Source organism: Mytilus galloprovincialis, chromosome 12 (assembly GCF_965363235.1).
Source record: "Mytilus galloprovincialis chromosome 12, xbMytGall1.hap1.1, whole genome shotgun sequence".
NCBI lineage: Eukaryota > Metazoa > Mollusca > Bivalvia > Mytilida > Mytilidae > Mytilus > Mytilus galloprovincialis.
This window is the reverse complement of record NC_134849.1, coordinates 30,441,326-30,463,698: the sequence shown is the minus strand read 5'-3', so window position 1 is coordinate 30,463,698 and position 22,373 is coordinate 30,441,326. Positions and strand designations below refer to the sequence as shown.

Genomic DNA, 22,373 nt, shown 5'->3' with positions numbered 1-22,373 from the left:
TTGAACGTAAAACATAAACTTCCAAATGTCAATACTAAAATGACCCTAGTTTCTATAATATATGTCCTACTGCCATGAAACTTAGCCAACTATCTCATAATACCCTAAGCCTAGGTTATGCAAAGTTTTATTAAGACTAGTGAATATCTATCCTGTTAGGTCCAAGAACACAGTTATCCTCCATGGGTTTTCATTGTCTACGAATATAGTCCCTAATGTGAACAGTGTATAACTGTCTTGTTTAATTGATTCACTTTTCAAATTTATTTCTTGATATTTAATGCATGAAATTTGTAACTCAATAATCAGAATTAAACCTCAAACCAGCAGTATTACTGAAATATATTGATTAAATGAGCACTAGAAATACAATTTCATGGGGAAATTCCATACAAAAAGTCATGATTATTTTTCATATTTTATAACAGTATGTGAGGTATCAACTTTTTTGCAATTCATATTTTCAATTAAACGTCTATGTATATGAATAAAATACTTGCCATAAGATGCAAACATAGTCTATCAGGTGTAGTTTAAGAAATAAATATAATATGGGTCTAGTGAAAAGACAAGCTAATGATCGGTGCATTTGATTACTGGAAACTGAATAAATTAATGTCTTCAAATGTTGTAGTCAATGAAATCCTTCCAAATTTAATAACTAAATATTAAGTGAAGCATGAAAAAGTAGTTTGTGCTAATTTTTGAAAAGCATATATTCCAATAAAGTATTTGTATTCAACGGGACAAAAAATTATGCAATTAATGCTCCCGTCTATCATATTTTAATGCAATAGGACAATATACGGTCAGATAGGTTGATTATATCTAGTAATGCAATTTTATTAGAAAGGAGTAGGTCGGTAAGGACTGATTTTGGCCTCAAATTTCAGGTTCATCTGACGAAAGATTTTGACCACTTTTTAAAGACTTAAGTGGCTATTTCAGTTGATTTAAATAGTTTATGTGAAAGATTTTTAACTGTTTTAGTCATTAAAACGATATGATTCAAGTTCAAATATGAAAAGTCTACCAAATATGCTGAAAAATGTCACTTTTCAGATGGTTTTTGTCAAAAATGAAAGTGGCCGCATCCGTGTTCATCATCAACCTTTATATATGTTATGTATTATCATCAACTACAACTTACATTTCAATATTAAGGATGAACACGAATGCAGCCTAATTTGTTTTACACGAAAACCGTCTAAAAATTCACTAAAATGCGAGAATTGCGAAGATTTCAGTAGTTTAGCATGACTTAATGGATCTAGTGCCCGATATATGTGCATTGTACTGTCAAAAACAGCCCATATTCATGTATCAGAAGCATTTTACTGTCCAATATGACATTTTAACAATTTTGTAAAACTGCTATATTTTGGGATCAAAAAGGGATCTTACTGGACCTACTCCTTTCTAATAATACCTAATAATATTTACAACGAAACATCTACGCGTATAAAGCTACTTTTCTTCATTTATTCGGTAAGTCTTTTAGATGGTGTTTTTTTGAAATTGATTACAGTTTACACCAAGTCCTCGAAAAAAGTTCTTATTACAATGGTAACCAAACATATAGCAATAGTTGTGTCAAGCAATTCAAGCAATTCAAATTAGAGTATGCAATAATATCAATTGGCAAATCCATTCCTTTATGTTTTTGTGTAAAAATATTAGATAAAATGACATCCTATTAAATTTTATTTAGTACGAAAATGTAATCATCAGACGGGCAACGAGGGGACATTCAAAAACGTAATTCGTAGATAAACATGAAAAACTGACATTGCCGTAGCAAACAGATAGGCAAATAAAAAAACAAACAGGGAGAAGCAACAGTACATCAACCATAACTTAGAATGTTAGAAAACTAAAGACTGAGCAACACGAACAAAACCAAGAACTGAGTGTGATCTCAGGGGCTCCGAGAGGGTAAGCAGATCCTGCTTCACATATGACACCCGACGTAAAGCCAAAAGCTTCTTTTGGTACATTGGGTATGTTTCAAGCATTGGCGTACTGACAGGATATTTTGATCCAGTGACAGATCAGTAACTTTTTTAATATTATTTCCTTTACATGTACGTACCTAGCCAGTATTCGCCATCAACATTTCCAAACCCATTCTCGTAATCTTTCCAATTTCTCTGAAAATTGACAGACCCATCTAATCTTCTTTGGATTATCTAGAGTAGATTACAATTAATACAAATGAGAGGTTAAGCTACTCTAAACCAGGTTTAGTGTTCACTACTTTTTCTTAATGCCTTCATCCAATCAGGAATATGACAGTTGTTATCCATTCGTATGATGTGTGTCAATAAAGGCAACCGCAGTAAACCGCTGTTCGAAAGTCATTGATTGAGAGAAAACATATCCGGGTTATAATCTAAAACCACGGAAACACATCAACTATAAAAAGAAAACAACGAAGCAACAGAAACACTGATATGTGCAACAACAAAAAAACGATAATGTAACACACACAGAAACTAACGATAAGATTTTAAAGGTTTTGAGTATGCCATTTGATTAGGGACTTTCCGTTTTGAATTTTCCTCGGATTTCGTTTTTTTTTATTTTGGTAATATACTTTTTTTTTTACAAAAATTAGACATTTATTTGAACGACTCAATGTAACATTGATACACACGTATCAAATTTGGAATTATAATCATCTGTATTGTCAATTACGATATGACACTATAGTTAGTGATTATTTTTAAAGATATTGTTCTTCGGAGAGATATTTCGTCATTGACAATTAACAGCAAGTAAACATAACAACTGTGTATGTTCAAATTGTGTGGAATATTTAAGTGTTTCAAATGTTTTTTCATTCAAAATTCATATCGATAGTAATTGTTTTATGAAAGATTTGATTGTATTCAATTGAAAAAGAAATAACTTATAACTTGAGAATATCAATTTCACTATACATGCTATACACGCGTTTGTTTCTAGATCAAGTTAGTTCTGTTAGAGAGAGTCAAAATATAACAAAGGAAATTTCAAATTTTAAAGAAGTAATCAAATTGACAGCGCCATGACAAAAATGTAAAGTGACCAAAAGCTTTGAAAGACCAACGACAATATACAAAAAAGTAAAATCACAAAAATACTGACTTAGAGGAAAACCAATTCGGAAAGTCCATAATCACATGGCAAAATCAAATAACAAAACTCATCAAAAACGAATGGACAAGAACTGTCATATTTCTGACTTGGTACAGGCATTTTCAAACGTAGAAAATGGTGGATTAAACCTGGTTTTATAGCGCATCAGTCATCATCGTATAACAATTTTAAAAGGAACAATTTAAAAGAACACAAAAACATCTATCTACAAACACATTCATTGATTTGTGTGTCTGACGTCAGAGCATTTTATACATCACATAGATTTGTCGTTCAATGTGCATACAAACAATTTTAAAATTTACATAGGCAATGTTATCATATAGGGTTAAAAAATCAAAAGTATGTAAGAATAAATTTCAGAAATAGACCAATTAAAAATAGTCCAAAAGTTATATATAGAATTTATAAGAATCCACAAATATTTAATTCCCCTAAAAGACAATAATGAAAATAAAAGACTGAGTAACAATAACACAACCAGAAACCGGATGTTCTCCGTGTGAAACATACCCATCTGCATCTGAAGAACATATGTTCAAATAGATGACAAAAAAGAAATTAAAATGAATAACTTAAAGACGGCTAACGAACAATGAATAACACGTTATTCTTTTAAAGATGTATATTATAGATTTCGTGTTGAATATGAAATGTAAATAAAAAAAATATTTTGGCACAAATCTTAATGTTCTATTCGCGATATTTTTTTATTATCAAGGAAATCGTATGAACGATGAAAATATATCAGAACAAAGATGCAGGTAAGAAAACTCATATGTAAAGGCATCCATTCACTCTTATTGGTTACGAAATGGAGAAAACATCACCTGAATGTACACAACGCATAAATGATTAGCACGTGCATTTTACATTTAATTCTGTTATAGACACGATGAAATAGTTGAAAAAGAGGGACAAACGATACCAAAGGGACAGTCAAACTCATAAATCGAAAATAAACTGACAACGCCATGGCTAAAAATGAAAAAGACAAACAGATAAACAATAGTCCACATGACACATCATAGACAACTAAAAAATAAACAACACGAACCCTACCAAAAACTAGGGGTGATTTCAGGTGTTTCGGAAGGGTAAGCAGATTCTGCTCCACATGTGGCACCCGTCGTGTTGCTTATGTGATAACAACAATTGTGTGTGTCACATTCCTGATTGATTCAATAATGATATATAAAACATAAGATACATAAGGATTGCGACCTTCATTATTGCGATTTTGTCATTTTAGACTAAAAGACTATTTTCAGTTTTACATATTTCGAAATATTCTGTTTACTTTATATAAAAACTTTCAAAATATGACTTTACATTCTTGCGATTTTACACTGTCGTAATTTTAAGCAATAATTTTTGAATTTTCAGTAATCGATTTAAAATTTATTATTGAGAATTTCATCCATTTAATGAAGACCAATGAAAAAGTGTATGTGTTCAGACAAGGATCTATTTAAATATTATATTTTTAAAACTTACAGTCCAACCTCCACCATCTGTAGTCATATCACAATAAACTTTGACCTCAGATGTGTCAGGATATATCGGGTATACATCAGAGTGGGATATATATTTTTGCAGTTCAGAACAATCCTTTGCAGTTTGTATCGCACATACCCCCGAAGCTATGATATAAATACAAAGTACAAATGTATTGGTATGTATACATGTGATACTAATATATTCATGAATCGTTTTGCTAAATAATATTACGAAATAAAAAAAATATCAATTAGCTTATCTATTAAAAAATCTGTTAATGTCTCATTCCTCAGATGTACCACAATGGTATGTTATTCCTCTCATTTGATAAAAATATAGATGATAATCTAATTTTTTACATTTTGCTTTAAGTCCTCAATTTTCATACAATTCAAAGTTTAATTATCGGATTTCCTCTTTTGGGAAAGTCTATGATTCATTTCCCTTAGGGAGAGATGTGTTTAGTATCATACTAAAATGTGTGCACTTTGACTAAGTGGTAAGAAACATTTTTTTAATAACAGTAGTATGCCGCTGTTCGAAACTCATAAATCGATTGAGAAAAAATAAAATCCGGGTTACAAACTAAAAGTGAAGGAATATTGTAACTAATATTGTTCGCATATATCGAAATCAAACATGTGCATTAGCTATTCGTTAGAATATTGCTGAGTTGTAAAAACCACAACTAATACTTAAACATATATTTGTTTGTCAAAATTTACTCTAAGTTTTAAAGCGTACGAAACAGCTTGAAAAAGTGTGCTGTTGATATTAAACACGGGGCGCTGTCTTATAACATTGTAGAGTTTTAAAAGACAAAAACTATATTTACTTATAGGTAAGACAATACTTGGTCATGTTTTTTGAAGATGTTAGCCAATGTCAGAGTCAAGGGCTTAAATCTTCCTAAAACATGACCAAGTATTGTCTGACCAATTTAGAACATACATGTATTCACACTTTCGAGTGACCTTACAAAATTCGACTTTCCCATTGTAATATTCTAACCTAAATAATAGTTCACTTTTTATAATGAAGTGAAGCTCAAACAAAGGTAATGGTCATATCAACGGATGAAATGAAATAGCATTGACAAAGTCTGTAAGGACCAAAAGGATAAATTGTTTTATATTCTGCTTTAGGTAAAATTTAATATTTATGTATCTTTAAATTTTGTTATTTTAAAAAACACAATGTTATATAAATCCCCTTTTTGATTTTGTTTTTAAATTATAAAACTCACTGTATAGATATTTGATTTCAGACCATTCAACATTAGAAGCTTACTTTTTATTGATAACTTAACATGTATTGTGATTTTTAAAGAAAAATCCTTTATGTATCAGTAGTCTGGCGTTGTTTTCTTAAAAGAAAAAAAAAATACTAATTCATGATCACTCAAATGTCGGGATATAAATTAAATATTTTAACTACATTGGTACCCCCAATTTCATTTTTTTTTATTTATTCTATATAATTATGTGTACCATTAGAAAATGTACGAAAATTTTCAAAATTCAAAATGTTTTTGTTTTAAACTTTTTTCTTCCTCATTAATTAGAAAACTTTTTTTCCCAAGGAAAATGCCTCAGGGGATTGAACACTTCGTTAGTGCTGTTTTTAAGAGTCCACTTTCATAATTAACATACAATGAAAAGTCATTCATGTATACCATTTCATAGTGCATGGAAAGCCATGTACTATGAAAATAGAGGCGAAAAAAACTGACTTTTCATTGGACGACAAGGGTTGAGTATGTTCTCAACATAAATTTCATCATACATTTAAATGAACACGTTTATCAAATCATGATATTTGTAATTACTTGATATCAACTTTTGTTATTTATTTTCAACATAAAAACTAATTAAATCAAATAAATCGATATGACATCTAGTCATTAACCATTTGCATTCGTTATTGTTTTACGGATGCACATTTAAACTTTTTTTTTTTTTTTTTTTTTTTTTAATAAAATAATGTCTTTATTGCACTTTTCTTTGCTGTTGTAACAAATTACTCGACCTACAGCAGTTGGCCGAGTATCCCTGTGAATTAGTCACTGGATAACCAGGGAATTTATTCAGTGAATTATTATATAAGATCATAGTTTGTTAGTTTTACAGTTCATGGTTATTACATACATTTTACAAACTATATTGTTTCATAATTACGGAAAGTGTACAGTTTTGTCCGGTTTTGTTTCTAAAGATTAAAACTTTATGATCGTTGACCTTTAACCTTATTGATGAAAACCGTTGAAGCTTGTTGATCAATTGTCCGGATTAATTTATATGTTTTATTGATACACACGAACAACTTAAACTTTAGTTAAAAATTACATGTGGTAAGTTTCGACGTTGTAGTTGGAAATTCATTTGATTAAGTGATAAAGTGTGTATAAAAGTATTTTGAGACAAAATTCTGTACATTTTCACAAAACATGCTGTTTTGGTATATTACCACGTGCTCAGATATATTGTCAACTTTTGCTACACAAATTCTATACATAAAAAAAATATTGTATCTAGCTATTCATGATCATATGTATCTTTTTACATCATTTAAAAATTTGCTGTTTTTAGCATTAATATATATGTTAATTTCGTATGTGTTTAAAAATTCATTTCTGAAAATTGTATAAGCGTCTATGTCTTTTTGTTTATAATTTGATATATGAGTGCTTTTATGAATTGAATATAATAAGACAGTGAGGAAGAGATTTATATCATTATACATAGGATCATGTATTTTATAGCCCAGTACTAAAGTTTTAAAATTAAAAATATGTGACCCAATTTTGATTTTGCTTAAAAGTACATATATTTTCTTCCAAAATTCATGAAAGAATTGACATTTGAGAAAAAAGTGTTCGTAATCTTCAGTCACATTACACAAGTCACACATACTTGTTTCTTGTATGTGCCATTGTAGTAATAATTGTTTACATGGTAGGATGAAATGGAGTAATTTCCATCTTAACATTTTATATTTGTTATTAATTAAATAGGTAAAAGTAAATTGAAGCACATTATTTATTGGAGTGATTGATTCTAGATTGAAGATGTTTTTCCATTTGGAGAACCCTAGTGGTCTCTCCTCATTTTTGTTATTTAAATAGTTATATATATCTTTGGATGACATGTTTTCAATTAGTTCTGTTTTTTTGTTAACAATCAAGGACAAGTTTAATTTTGTTTTTACAGAAGTTTTCAAAGATTTGTCAGATTTTAATGTACTAACCTATTCTTTTGGAATACAATTTTTCAATTTTAAAAGTTCTGAGATCCAATTGGTTTTTGAGGTTAGTTTCTCCAATATAAGTTTTTGTGATATGTGCCCTTTTTGGTCAATTATATCATTAATGAAAATAATACCATCTTTTATCCAATTTGGGTAAACTAAACATTTTCCTTTAAATTTTATATTTTTATTACCCCACAACATTTGCTGCCTAATATTTCTAAAATTTATGATAGGTGTATTACTTGTTGGTGTATTATATGCTTCATACCAGCTCTTTAATATGTTCAAGTAAAATGTGGGTAGAACATTACTTAAATTAGGTAATGATTTTATGTTGTCAGGCATCATATGAAATATAAGGTTGTTTTTACCAAATTTATTGAAATAATATGTTGGAATGACTTTCCAATTAGCAAATTCTTTTGCCGTTAATCGTTTAACCCATGAAATATTTAGTGCATTTAAGAAGCAATCAATGTCTGTCATTTTTAGACCTCCATTTGTGTAATCTTTGGTAAGTATTGAACGTTTTACCTTTTCTTGTTTATTATTCCATATAAAATTATAAACAAGTTTTTTAACATCTTTTATGTACATTTGGGGTATTGAAACAACCGAAGCCAAAAAAGTAAGATTAGGTAAAATAAGCGACTTAACAACTGTTATTCGTCCTATCATGGTTAAATTTCTTTTTTCCCAATCAAGTATTAATTTTTTTGTCTGTTTCATTGTTTTTTCAATATTTAATTTGTCACATTCACTTTTATCTAATCCAAAGTAAACACCTAGACTTTTAATTGGTTCTTTGCTCCAGTGTATATTTTCAATTTTTTCTTTACAATGTTTAAGTCTACCTAACCATATACCTTCTGTTTTAGATTTATTCAGTTTCAAACCAGAAAGTGTTCCAAATATTTCTATTAGGTTTAATGCTTGGTGTATTTCATTTTTTGAACTGAGAAAGAGTGTTGTGTCATCAGCCAATTGGGAAATTTTTAAACTGTGCGTTTTTTCATCAAGTTTAATTTGAAACCCTTTAATGTTTGAATCTTGTCTTACTCTACAGGCCAGGATTTCAACTGCCATAACAAAAATAAGAGAACTTAACGGACATCCTTGTTTTATACCACGGTGCAGACTGTAGGTTTCTGAAATCCAGCCGTTATTAGACAGGCATCCTTTAGTATCATTGTATAACGTTTTAACCCATTTCAAGAAGGAGTGTGGTATTCCAAATTTTAGTAGAGATTCATACATGAAGGGCCATTCTAAAGAATCAAAGGCTTTGGAAAAGTCTATGAACAATAAAACCCCATCTATATTAAATTTTTCTGAGTAGTCTATAATATCTTGAATCTGGCGAATGTTAAAACCTATGTACCGATTTTTTATATATCCATTCTGATCGCTATGAATAATTTTGGACAACACCATCTTTAATCTTTGCGCTAAGGCATAGGCCATAAGCTTAGTGTCTACATTTAATAAAGTGATTGGCCTGTAGTTATCTAATGATAATGGATCATTTTTTTTTATATAATAAGGAGATAACACCTATTTTTTGGAGAGTTGTCATTTCTTCTTTTTCATAACATGTATTAAATACTTTCACTGCAGATTCTTTTAGGTATGACCAAAATGTTCGATAAAATTCTACACTGAGACCATCTAGTCCAGGGGATTTATTTAGTTTCATGTTAAATAAAGCATTTGTACATTCTTCTAATGTAAGGTTGCCCCCCAATAGTTCACTGTCACTATTGGATAGTGAGTGATCTATCTTTGTTTGACTTATATAATTTTTTATTTCTGAAGGGTCCGGTTTAGTACTTTTATACAAATTTTGGTAGTAATTTTTCCCTAGAATAAGAATATCCGACGCGTCTGTAACAATAGTACCATGGTCATTTCTAAGGGCGGAAATGGTTTTCTTGGTTTGTCTTGATTTTTCAAGACCCAAAAAATATTTTGTGTTTTTTTCCCCTTCCTCTGCCCATCTGACTCGGGATCTAATTTGTGCACCTCTAGTTTCTTTTACATATAAATTTTGTAAATTGTTTTCTACATTATTTATTTCTTTTTTAAGATGTTGAGAATTACTTGATTTTTCATTTAAGAATTTTAACTTATTTTCTAAATGTTTAATTTCATTTTTACTTTCAGCAGCCTTTTGTTTGCAGTATGCAATGGTTACCTCCCTTACTTCAGTTTTGAAAATGTCCCAAGTAACTCGAGGATCATTATTTCTGGTGAGTATTTTTTCTTGATGAGTATCAATTAGTTTAATTATTATTTCTTTGTATTTTGTATCATTCAGTATGCTGTTATTTATCTTAAAGAATCCTTTGCCTTTATTTTGAGCTTTAAGTCTTATTTGTAAAGAGATCGCTTGATGATCTGTATGTGATATTAGTGCAGGTCTTATGTCTGCTGATATTATGTGCGGTCTTATATCTGGGCTTATTAGAAAAAAATCAATTCTGCTTGCAACACTTCTATTGTTTTTTCTTCTCCATGTAAATTGACTGCTGTTTTGATTTAGTTCTCTCCAAATATCAATAAGTTTATATTTTTTTATAAGTTGCTTTAAACTGTTAACAGGTTTATTTTGATTATTAGGGCTAATACTTTTTCTATCAAATGAAGTTAAACTTTCATTCATATCACCCCCCATTATTAATATTCCTAAGCGGTTATTGTTAATGATATTGTTTACTTTTTTGAAAAAAGAGTTTCTATTTCGACGAATGTTCGGAGCATATACATTCAGTAGCGTAAAAATATTACCATCAAGTTCTATGTTAATGAGTATTATTCTTCCATCATTATCTCTAGTTTCATTAATAGTTTTATATTTTATGTTATCTTTTATAAGAATTGTTACGCCTCTTGATTGTGAATTTCCGAAACTATGGTAAAGTTTCCCTTTTATCTCATTGTTTATGACATTTTCATGTTTTTCAATAAAGTGTGATTCTGTATGAATAAAATATTACATTTTTGGTTTTTGCACCATAGGTTTAATCTTTCTCTCTTTTCTTTTTGCCCTAAGCCTTGACAGTTTAAGGAACATATATTTAGTTTTTCACTCATTATAGAGATTAATTATTTTTATATTACACGTCATACACGTATCTTCAGAATTATACAATAGAGACAGAAGGTTGAGCTTAAAAAGTAAATAAGTTGATATCATATTGTTAATATACACACTGAAATTGTTTACAAACACATATAAATTATACACATATAAATTATACACATATAAATAATATAGATAACAGTTGAATTTTATTTCTAAATTACATAGTATCATGTGTTTAAAACCAACATTAATCATGATGATGAATTTTATGTTGTGTGTGATAATCATATACTTGTTCACATGTTTGTTTAAGAAAAAGAAAAAAGAAATCATTATTACGTTTATTTTCTTTTTCAGGTTGATGTGTCTGTTGCATAGAACATGTAGAAGAGATTTTGTATTTTGCGCAAATTTACTTTTGGGATTTTCATGATACACAAATAGGAGTATTTTTCTCACACCGTTATGAAGACTGTGATTTTGGATATAAAGTAGAAGCATAATGATATGACAACTGAACCATGATGACTGGATTTTCCTGTTCTCTTTGCTCAACAATTTTATTTTGATTTTGAATATCCTATGAATATTGAGAAGGAAGTGTACAAGAAAATTAAATATTTGTGCAGTGTATAATGTACATTTGATTGGATTTAACAAGCATAAAAGTATTGGATTTGTGATAGTATTTGGATTATGTCTGTGTGAAAATGTGATTCTAGAATTTTCCTGATCTAATCTGAGTGTCTTAGCATAAGGAACTGCTGATGTACATGTATCATAACTCTTTTTATGCATAATGTTTTTTTGGCGGATAACGTTTACAAAACATTTGATAGTTGTGATCCAGCTTTTGTTATGACATTTAGTTGATAGATATATAGAAATTTGTTTGCCGTTAAATAGATTGTGAATTTTTAAAAGATGAGTGCTTTTCAACATGTTCAATATCAAAAATAAATTACATGTATACATATATTTTTGTATTACTCTTTCATGGGAATATGTATAATCTAATATTATACCATATCTTAAACTTTAAACTTAATCTTAATAAGCATTCAATAGTTCTAACTTGCCTTTTACGTCCCGTGTCAACATTCTGAGAATTTCGGAAACTTGTTTTTTTCCTCCATCTTCTGAAGAAAAAAAATATTTTATTCTTTTGCCGTTAGGAAATTCAAGATTATTACGCAACTAACCACAATACGTAATAATCTAATATCGAATTTCCAAAATATCTACCTGAAAAGTAGAAATCCAAGAGATAACAAGTTTACATTCTCCTTCAATTCATTATTGCAACCCATGCCTACTCTAGTTTGGATGTGGTATTATCGCTTATGCGACGAATAATTTCGGGACACCAAATGTTACCACCTTTACATGAGGGAGTGGGAGCAGGACCTTTTTCGGGACGTCGGGATTAGGTGTCTTTATGCTCGGGATTGATCCTTTCGGGATCCGGGAATTCTTTTTTCGAATTTCGGGATGACTTTAAATAGATAGTGAAACTGGTTTTGAAAACCATGAAAAACAAATGGCCAAAGTAAGATTCTCGCTGTAGAAGAGAAATTTGCATAGTCTGATGTCGATCTTTCATTTTCATTTATTTTGACGATTATTCGTTAATTTTTCCCTTTTTAAGCTCGTCGTTTATCGCCTCATTTCTGTTGATATCATTGAGTTCGTTTGTTTTCTCTCTTGAATATATTCTCCCTGGATCAATAATTGTTTGTTTATACAATATAGGTTAACCTTATTGATGCCTGTCTACAAATTCCCTGAAGTTGCTGAAAACTTTACACCAAAGTCTTTTGTTATATCATGTATAATCATAACATATCTTCGTTATGTATCTTTGTTTACATAATAACAAAATGGAAATACCTGTAAGAATCAACTTAATGTCTTCCTTTAGCTTTCCTTTCATTTGGACAATTTCTTTGTACACTTCCATTTCTTGAAAAAACAACAGTAGAATTTGAGCATACAAACATAGTTTGTAAAAGTGATATGATGTATGAATATTACTATTTGATTACATTCCTGTTACATATATATACACTATTTCTTCAAAATAAACTTTCACTTTTGGTGTTAACATTTGTCTTATTTAACACATCTTTGCATTTTATATGTTTTTTCTGAACTTACTGTTGAGAATATTCTGCGTGTCTTTCTTTATATCGTTTTCACTGATGTTATGGTTTTCTGGTAGACAGGTTTCTATAATAAAAAAAGTTTCCAAATACATTGTTTGAAAGAAATTATTTTCAAATTAATATTTTCATATCATTCTAATTTTTTCAAATGTATAAACTAAGCAAAAAATAAAAATAAAAAAAAAAAACGTTTACATTTCGACCTATACTTATGCACATTTATAAATAATATAGAAATAAGATGTGAATTGGGTAACTGTTTTCTTCACCAACATATTTGTATATAAAAAAGAAAATGATATACACCACTATTGTCTTCTTAAAAAGAAATGTCATAATGGAAAGGACTGTATATAGTTTGCACATAAATCTTACTAATATTTAGAGTTTTAACGACAAAATTTTAGAAAGGATACAGTTAAAAGCTTGGTGTAAAAATGAGGGACGTAATTATATGTTACAAAGTCTTATTTTTGTCAGTTAATTTTTAAACCCATTATAGATACTAGGATTGAAATTTTGTATACGCGCCAGACGTCCGCGTTGTCTACCAACGACTCGACAGTGACGCTCGAATTAACAAAAGCTAAAAAGGTAGAATATAGTACGAAGTTGAAGAGCATTGTAAAATATGTAATACAATTCCAAGAACTCCTATACAGATTGTAATTTCCAAGTGATTGTATTATTTGGTCAAGTGCAAATGAATCAATAAATTCCTCTAAGTTGATTGTACGAGTATACGTCAAATAGTTTCTGGATTAGTTGCATTGATAAAGTGACAGTACTACAAGCAATAGTCAAAGTTCAAAACACTCTAGTAAAATAGATGAGATCTTAATTTCAAATTGTCTTTAATATAACACTTATCTACTGATAGTTGGTTAATAAAATAGTTTAATATATACATATACATACACGTACAGTAATGGCAATAATCTAATTTGGTATATATGTAATCGCTTCAAGATATTACCCTTTGCCTTTCCATCCTTTTTTATTCATTCAACAAAATCTGGCAATTGGGTATTGTAATCAAATAGTCGTTATATTTCATGATTGATATATCTACTGGTTAAACTATTTCATCCGTTTTGCTTTAAATTAAAAGGGTAGGATACTTTATCGAAAAAAGTTTTCATTTCTTCTGCACCTCAAATTGTGTATAATGATTCAAAATTGTAAAATAAGCGTAATCAAATTGTCTGTTTAAAGAACAGATAGACTTATTTTTGTTGTATTCATTTTTAAAATTTATCAGTTATCAACTTTTTACTTGTTTGGCTTAATAGATATTTTGATATGAGCGTCACTGATGAGTCTTGTGTAGACGAAACGCGTGTCTGGCGTACTAAATTATAATCATGGTACCTTTGATAACTATTATCATATAAATGCTAAATATACGTTATGTAACACAACTTTATACATATTTTATGAAAAACAGTGTTAGCTATACATGCTAGACCCGTGTCCGTAATCGCATTGCAGATTTTAACATGTTTAATAAACTTAATTTTTGTACAACTGATAAAAAGTAAGGTCGAGGTTTTCGTAACTACAAATTTGTAAAAAAAAAGGTTTACCAAATTCTTTCACGGATAAAATGATTAAGTTTGGAAGATTGACTTATCTTATGTAAATAGGATATCGCATCATAATTTTTACAATGATATTCTTTGTGAATACCGTAATTTTAGATACGATATGTGCTGTTAAATCACGAGTCCGAGTTAAATGGAGGATTGAGTGATAACCTTGCCACTATCTTAATATGCGTGTCCTAAGTCAGGAAACTTTAGTTTCGTGATTGTTATTAATATTTGTGTTATAATTTAGTCGTTATTTTAAATGTTATCACATTTCGGTGTTTTTACAACCGATTATACGGTATGAACAATTCATTGGTGAAGTATCTACGGCTGTCTATATATAACTGCTTACATATACCATAACTGTTTACTTCAAAGACGTCAAGGTATAATTCTAACATGATGTCCTTTATACGCTTATAGTACACACCCGTGGTAAAATATGAATAGTTACATTGTTTGTACTGTTGCCATCGTACTCGTACGTCGTATGATTTTTTTGTTGTGAATGTGCTACCTGACATCATAACAAGCTTAAGATGAGGTCGGAATATAAGCATTTTACGGGAAAATACAAGCTAGTGAAACCAAAGATCATCACAACAGGAAACGTAAACAAACGATGCTAAAATTAAGAAATAATTCATGGAAGCCATAGATTTGTTGTAAATTTACACATGGCCTGGGCCGTGATATTCGAATTTTATCCTGGCTTCCATGAATAATTTCGATTATAATAGGACAAATACGATCATTAAAAAACTGAAGCGATGATGGGTATACCGTGTGTGTGGCTGTTCTATTTTACCCACTGTTCGATAAATGTAAAACAAATCTAATAAATCTGCATGAATGATTTCTTAACTAATCGCTAGAAGAAAAATGTGATTACTTTTTTTACTTCTCAGTAAACCCAACATTTGCAATTTTAAATTTACATTTTTTATCGTAAGCTACCGTCAAATTCACTGTTGACATGTTGTAACCAAGGAGCCGCCATGTTGACTTGCTGAAATCAGTAAATGTGCCAATAATGCGATAGAACAGAAAACAAGCAACACCTATCTCAATACTTTATTTTAATGCAATTGTAACCGAGATTAGTAGGTAAACGCAATAGAAAAACCTTCAGCTTTGACGTTTTCATTCGTATGACGTCATGTTTTGAAATGACGTTAATGCGCCAAATCATTACTGGAATTTTGCGGAATTTTAATTTATTTTGTTTTTGTCCATTTTTCCGTTCTCTAATGTGTAAATTCTTTTTGTTATGCGTCAGAATCAGAATAAATGTTCTGTAGGGTTTTATTCAATTGTAATTGTTAACACAGCGAAATCCACAACCCTGTGCACATAGGTTACGATACCTGTGGATTTACGTGGGAGGCATATTTAAACAGCCATTTGTGTACATCTTGGAGTCTGCGCTAAGTATAGATATATCGAGAATTTTATCACGGTGTTGTTTACAAAGCGAAAGAATCACGTCATATTAGAATGTGTTATATAAGCCATTCTTGTATACATATAAGACATATAAGTAAAGTAATTATTTAAATCATTCCAAACCTATGAACTATGTTATTATAACTAGTTTAAGCATGTCACTAATTCAGTTTGCTTTATTTATGGGAACGGCAAATAATGCCTTCACCTAGAGCGCTTCGATCCAAAACAATTGCCGTATTTGTCCTATTAGAATCGAAATAATTCATGGGGCTTGAATATATCGTGATTTTACCACGGGTTGGCCCTTTATGACAAATATTTTACCCTGAGTGATATATGCAAGCCCCATGAATTATTTCTTAATTCAATAAAGGCAACAGTAGTATACCGCTGTTCAAAATTCAAAAATCGATAGAGAGAAAAAAATCCGGGTTACAAACTGAAACTGAGGGAAACGTATTAAACATAAGAGAACTACGACACAACAGAGACATAACACCGAAATTTAACACATTTTCAAATTCATTTAAGAAGATATTGCACCTGTTTTCAGATTGTGTTCTTTGTTTATATATGTAAAATGGTGTGTAGATATGATCTATCAAAGTAATGATGGGATAGATAGCATAGTAATGTTGATCTTTATTTCTTTTTGTCAGCGGCTTTGTCTTTAAGAGGTATTTTCTTATAAAAAGTATTAATTTTCAGATGTTTTTGTTGGTTTATTTTCAGAATTCACAAACATCAAAACGAATGTTGATGGTTTTTTTGCACAATTGCATATAAGGCAATACAAAAAAAAAACAGACAATTGTGAAAGTACTCAAACAAAATGACAAAGTCTTATAATTCTCGCAAAAAAACTAAAATGCATCACAATATGTACGTCCAAATCTAATGGCATAAAATCAAATGAGTATTAGTGCTTTCTATTAAATTGTCCATGAGTACGAGGTGTTACATAATTATCATAACTATCATAGTAAAAAGTAACAAGTCAAAGTCCTTTAACATCAGTACAAATGATCAATATTATACGGGTTTACTTCACATGATGGTAAACTATTCAAGGAATGACTGTAATATTTTTTATATCTATGAAGAAATAACATTAAAACTTTTGTGCACACTGAATAACGCGCGTAGCGGGTTATTTAACAGTGTGCACCACATTTTTTATGTTATTTCGAATAGATAGAAAAAATATTACAGTCATTTCTTATAATGTTGTTCTAAATTCCATTTTAAACCGTAGAAAACCATCAAAAAACGTTGATGACGTCACGGTCACATGACTTAATTATGTCTATGGGCTCATAACAAAATAACGTCAGCTAATCAGAAGACGCGTTACAAAATTAAATTATAGTAACATGCATGAGCGCTTTCTGTCATAACGTTTCATTGTAAGATCAAGTATTGCAAATCACTGATATACAGTTGTCAAACATATTAGTATAGCATGTTTTAAAAACGTCATGGCAAGTGTTAAACAATTCAACCTTGAGAAAAAATGGCTTGATCCTGCACAAGGCAAAACACAAACCCTCTCCCTATCAGTGGTATAACAGTTCGACATAAGAACAAACTCAAAAAATCATTTGTTAGTAACTTTACTCATCAGATCGTTACAAAATAATAATAAAATGAAAAGAAAAAGGAGACAACATACAGGTCTGATAAGTACTCTCAGTTACTGCAAACTACTTCAAAGCCAATAACAACTAATATACTTGATCCAGAAAATTTTGAAATACACCAATACATGAACATCGATAGAATTCATCGACGCAGATGCCATCTTACCATCATAGACCCATTGCTTATGATTAAGTTATATGTCAAATGAGGTCAATTGCAAGTCTATAATCAACTTCATTGTAATAAGTAGTTATGCGACGTTTCATTTGAAAGTCATCTAGATGGATTTTACGTCAATTTTTATGTTTAGTTTCAAAACAAAAACGTAGGTAGCGCAAGCCAATTCATTAACTGATGGAAAAGACGAAATCACATGGTTTAAATCTGATTTACATTTTTTTCATTGAATCTATGACATGACTTCAAACAAATCTGAAACAAAAATGCGCTATCATACTAGTGCGCATGCTTATCTATCTATTCGAATTACACCCCAGTTCTATTGTTCTACTTCATAGCTTCTAATTTTGAAACACATGTAAATTGAATAGATCTATTGTTACGAATAGCAATGGATTTTGACCACAGGCTGTGACAAGCGGGGTTTCTGGAAACCCCTGCTTCTACATCCAGCAAACAAAGTTCATTGTTATTCGCAACGATAGAAATTGATTATTCTTTAATAACATGAACATAAGAAATTACTAATAATAAAGTTCACTACAAATTGTTTCAAGATATTAAAAAAAAAAACACTTTAGGAAATTCCAATAGCGAAAAAAAAAATTAAGCATCTACTTTGAATACAAAAATAATCCTTTACTTACTCCTTTGCTGAAAGTATTATTTTTTATCCTAGTCATATGTCTCTATTCTAAAGTATTGATCTTTTTTTTAAAGGGGGGATCACAATTCTCCGACCACCCCACCCCTCGTTATCCAGTGGCCGATCCGGGGTAGGGGTTCCGCGGTTTGGACCTGATTTATAAGATCAATGTATTTAACTGATTGAAACCCCACCCCTTTCTTTTGAATTGGGACCCCAGCTGGATCATCTCCTGCCCTCAAAAGAGAGAGTAACAAAGTATTAAATCCGTATCTTTGTATGCTGAGCGTTTCTGGTAGTCGGGTTTCTATTGCAGACACACTTATCCCTTTGTAGGTCCGAATATGAATGTTTATTTATTCTCGAGAAAAAGGGGCTTTTTTCTATAAAACCGTAAGATAGAAAATATAGTTATGATTACCATTATTGAACTGATACAGGCAAGTTCTTTGGATTATAATATTGCCTTTATCTTTGGTCTCTTCTACCAAATCTAACGCTTGCCAAAAAAATGTCGTCCGTCTCACACCCTTCCATATTGACCACTGCATACAGGGAGCATAACGTATTTTTTGTTTGTAATATGAATACACGATACGGCCAACCTTGACCTGCTGATCCATATTAACTCATGGATTAAATCGGAACATGCAAAATAACCTTGACATTGGTAAAATATACTCACCTGTCAAATTTTGAACGAAGATAATAAAAAAAAAGGTTACTAGTGGGGTTTCATGTAATAAAAATAAATATAAATCATGGTTTGATATTGTCAATACAATACATACTATTGGTTTTTTTTTCATTTAATAATCAATGTTAACAATATAGAGATTAGAATGGGGTGTAAGTTAGTTATACACCTCGGGATAAGGCGTGTCTTGATAAGAAGCCCCTCCGGCCTCCGGCCGAGGGGGTTTCTTATCCAGATACACCTTTCCCTCGGTGTATAACTATTACTGAATAGGTATGTTTAAATGGTCAAAAACAAACAACAGGTGTTTTCGAGGGTTCTGGCACGAAATGCTGATTATTATATTTTTTTTGTGCATTGCATAATTGTTTATTAATTCCCTGTGAGTTAGTCGTTCAAATGCAGAACAAAAAGAGTAGCATACATTCAAAACCTGTAAATACGTTTGAACTAGTAATTTAAAAAAACAAAATTAGCAACTGACCTTGTAATTCATACATAATATTCTCCACCATTGAATCCTTGTCAGATGATTTTAGCGCCTCATTTATTTCTACAAAAGAAAATGAAAAAAACAAGTTCCTGTTTGTATGTTTTGTTGATGAATTATCAGTTATTGTCGTTTGTTGATGATGATGCTAAATGAAACATTATTTGAACATTTATGTAGATATAAAATGTGATATCCCTTTTTGCATATACCGAAGAAATTCTAACAAAACATTCTCACCTTCTAGAAGAAGACACCACATGCTTAGTTCTTTAATTTGACTTTTTGATATAGTGAAGATGCTCTGTTACCTAAATGACTTGCATTACAGTAATTGCTTGCATTTCATTCATCCAAGAGAAATCGAGTTAAACGATTCTACTGAAACTAAGAGGTATGCTCCTTACCATTTGTGGGTCTTCAACCAACAAAAACTTCCGGCACACGGAGGCGAGCTAATGATAACCCCGAATCAATAATGTATACAAGTTCGGCTAAATAGAAGCCACTCTACACACCGAAACAATTGAATGGACCAAAGTTTTTAAAATATACAGGACATATAAACCGTAGAGTTTTTTTAAGGCGTGAGAAAGGTGAAATAAGTGTCGAGGTTAATCTAGTTTTGTAAGCTATCATACCTCCCCAATTCGTCTAAGTAAGATTAAATAAACAAACGCACAGCAATACGCGCAATAGAACTCAGATTAAAACAAGTATCAGTTCGATGAGAGAATAGTTAACAGATAAAACTAATATGACACTGATCTACATTAAAACGAAAACGGAATAGAAGTTGTTATTGACAAGTCAGCTCCAGACCTTAATTTTATAGATCGAAATATATTGTCCTCATCATATAGAAAGCAATACAATTCATATCGTAAGTGCTCTAATATGAAGCCCATCATAAATAATACGAGAAGAACATAATCCGGATCTTACAAAGAACCGGTTTTATTTCTGTATTTCCGGGGCTAAGAACCTATGAGTAAACGAATATTGTTCCAAAAATTACATCTTTAATAACTTGACAGCAGTATAGTAGCAATATCCCTTACAAATAAATATGTTTGAAGGTTCAAAAGTTTCATTAGCTGGTGAATGATAACACGTTGGTACTTTGTATAGAATATGTCGATAAAAGATGGAATGTAAAATACTTAAACGTATAAAATGTCTGTAAGTTAATTTATATTTACGAATAATGTCCTTGTTCCGATGCTTAAATACAGTAAAAGTGGTGACAAGTTTGTGATATTGTAACCCTAATGTTATTGTTTCAGTCATACAGATATTGCTATCGTTAAAACACGTTACACACAAAAGCGAATCGAGCAAATTGAAATATACAAAATCCACACTTTGGTGACAAGGACAATGTACTTTGTATATATAGAATATGCCGATAAAAGATAAGAATGTAAAATACTTAAACGTATGAGATGTCTGTAAGTTAAAATGCACACAATGGTGACAAAAACACGTCACCATCTTATAACGGATAAGTAATACTAGGACATAAAAGTCATCTTTGTATCGTAGTTTAGTATTACATCATCGATTATTTTCAAGTAAAAATGTAGAGGAAGTAATCATATCAATAAAGTTTTAAATAACACAGTGCTTATGTTTATCATTCTTGAAGTAAATTGATATAAAAATAAGGAGATATGGTATGACTGCCATTTTGTTTCCGATAAAGATAATAATATTATAGGTACCTTCATTCCTAATAGAATCTAACAGTTTCACTTGTCCTTGCTCCTTTAAAATATCATTTATTCCCTGCATGGTCATATTTCTGATAAAGTTTATGGTCGAGTTTTCGTCAAATGATGTTTTAAAGATATCCTTTATTTGTTCTTGCACAGCATTTTGAATCGTTTCCCTCATAAGTGTTCTGATGTAAACTTTTATTTTCCGGTTAATGGTATTGGCATCTAGCATGGCAACCAGAGGTGCTCCTTTGTCGTTTATCAGAGGAATAGACAATGGCCCGGAATCTTTGGTGACTGCTCCTGATGCTGTTACATATATATCACCAGACCAGACTAAACAGGAAGCAACTACTATAACAATTACATTTAATGTCCTATAGCACGTCATTATCCCAAGTGATTATCGAGGTATTTTTTTCTGAATCCTACTCTTTAAGTATATAAAATAAGCACTTACTATCTTCACTTTATAAAACTTACAAAAATAAAATTCAGAAACAGTGCAAGTCTATTCCCTTTATGTATTTATATTTTTCACAAAACTAGAAACAGCTGCAGTTTCTCTGATGAATAAAATGATAACAAGTAATTAAAACCTCTTGTAAACGTTTATCTCTTTACATACAGATAAGTAAATGATCGTGATATGTCTTAGAGAAAATAAAGGTGATTAAGATTTGCTGAACTTTACAGTATTTAAAATGAATCACTGTGAAAAAAGGTCTTATCTCAAAACAATGATAGCATTACCTTATTTCAGTCGTAAAACTAACATAATGTTTGAGTGTATTTTTCGTCGGATGGTAAAAATTCCTCC

General features: G+C 30.4%; 1 protein-coding gene across 2 annotated transcripts in view; it reads right to left on the bottom strand.

Moving 5' to 3' along the window:
* The window catches only part of LOC143055427 (fibrinogen C domain-containing protein 1-A-like), a 72,535-nt gene extending 50,412 nt beyond the window's left edge, over positions 1-22,123 (bottom strand). Inside the window, exons 1-7 of one of the 2 annotated variants that reach the window (XM_076228572.1) lie at positions 21,560-22,108; positions 19,830-19,898; positions 13,133-13,204; positions 12,866-12,937; positions 12,055-12,114; positions 4,639-4,784; positions 2,093-2,189 (exon numbers count right to left, since the gene is read on the bottom strand). In XM_076228572.1, the coding sequence (XP_076084687.1) occupies positions 2,093-2,189; positions 4,639-4,784; positions 12,055-12,114; positions 12,866-12,937; positions 13,133-13,204; positions 19,830-19,898; positions 21,560-21,944 (901 nt within the window). In that variant the 5' untranslated portion in view covers positions 21,945-22,108. Of the gene's footprint in view, positions 1-2,092; positions 2,190-4,638; positions 4,785-12,054; positions 12,115-12,865; positions 12,938-13,132; positions 13,205-19,829; positions 19,899-21,559 lie in introns of both variants that reach the window. The other variant, XM_076228571.1, reaches the window with a different exon arrangement.
* Positions 22,124-22,373: the final 250 nt, after the last annotated feature.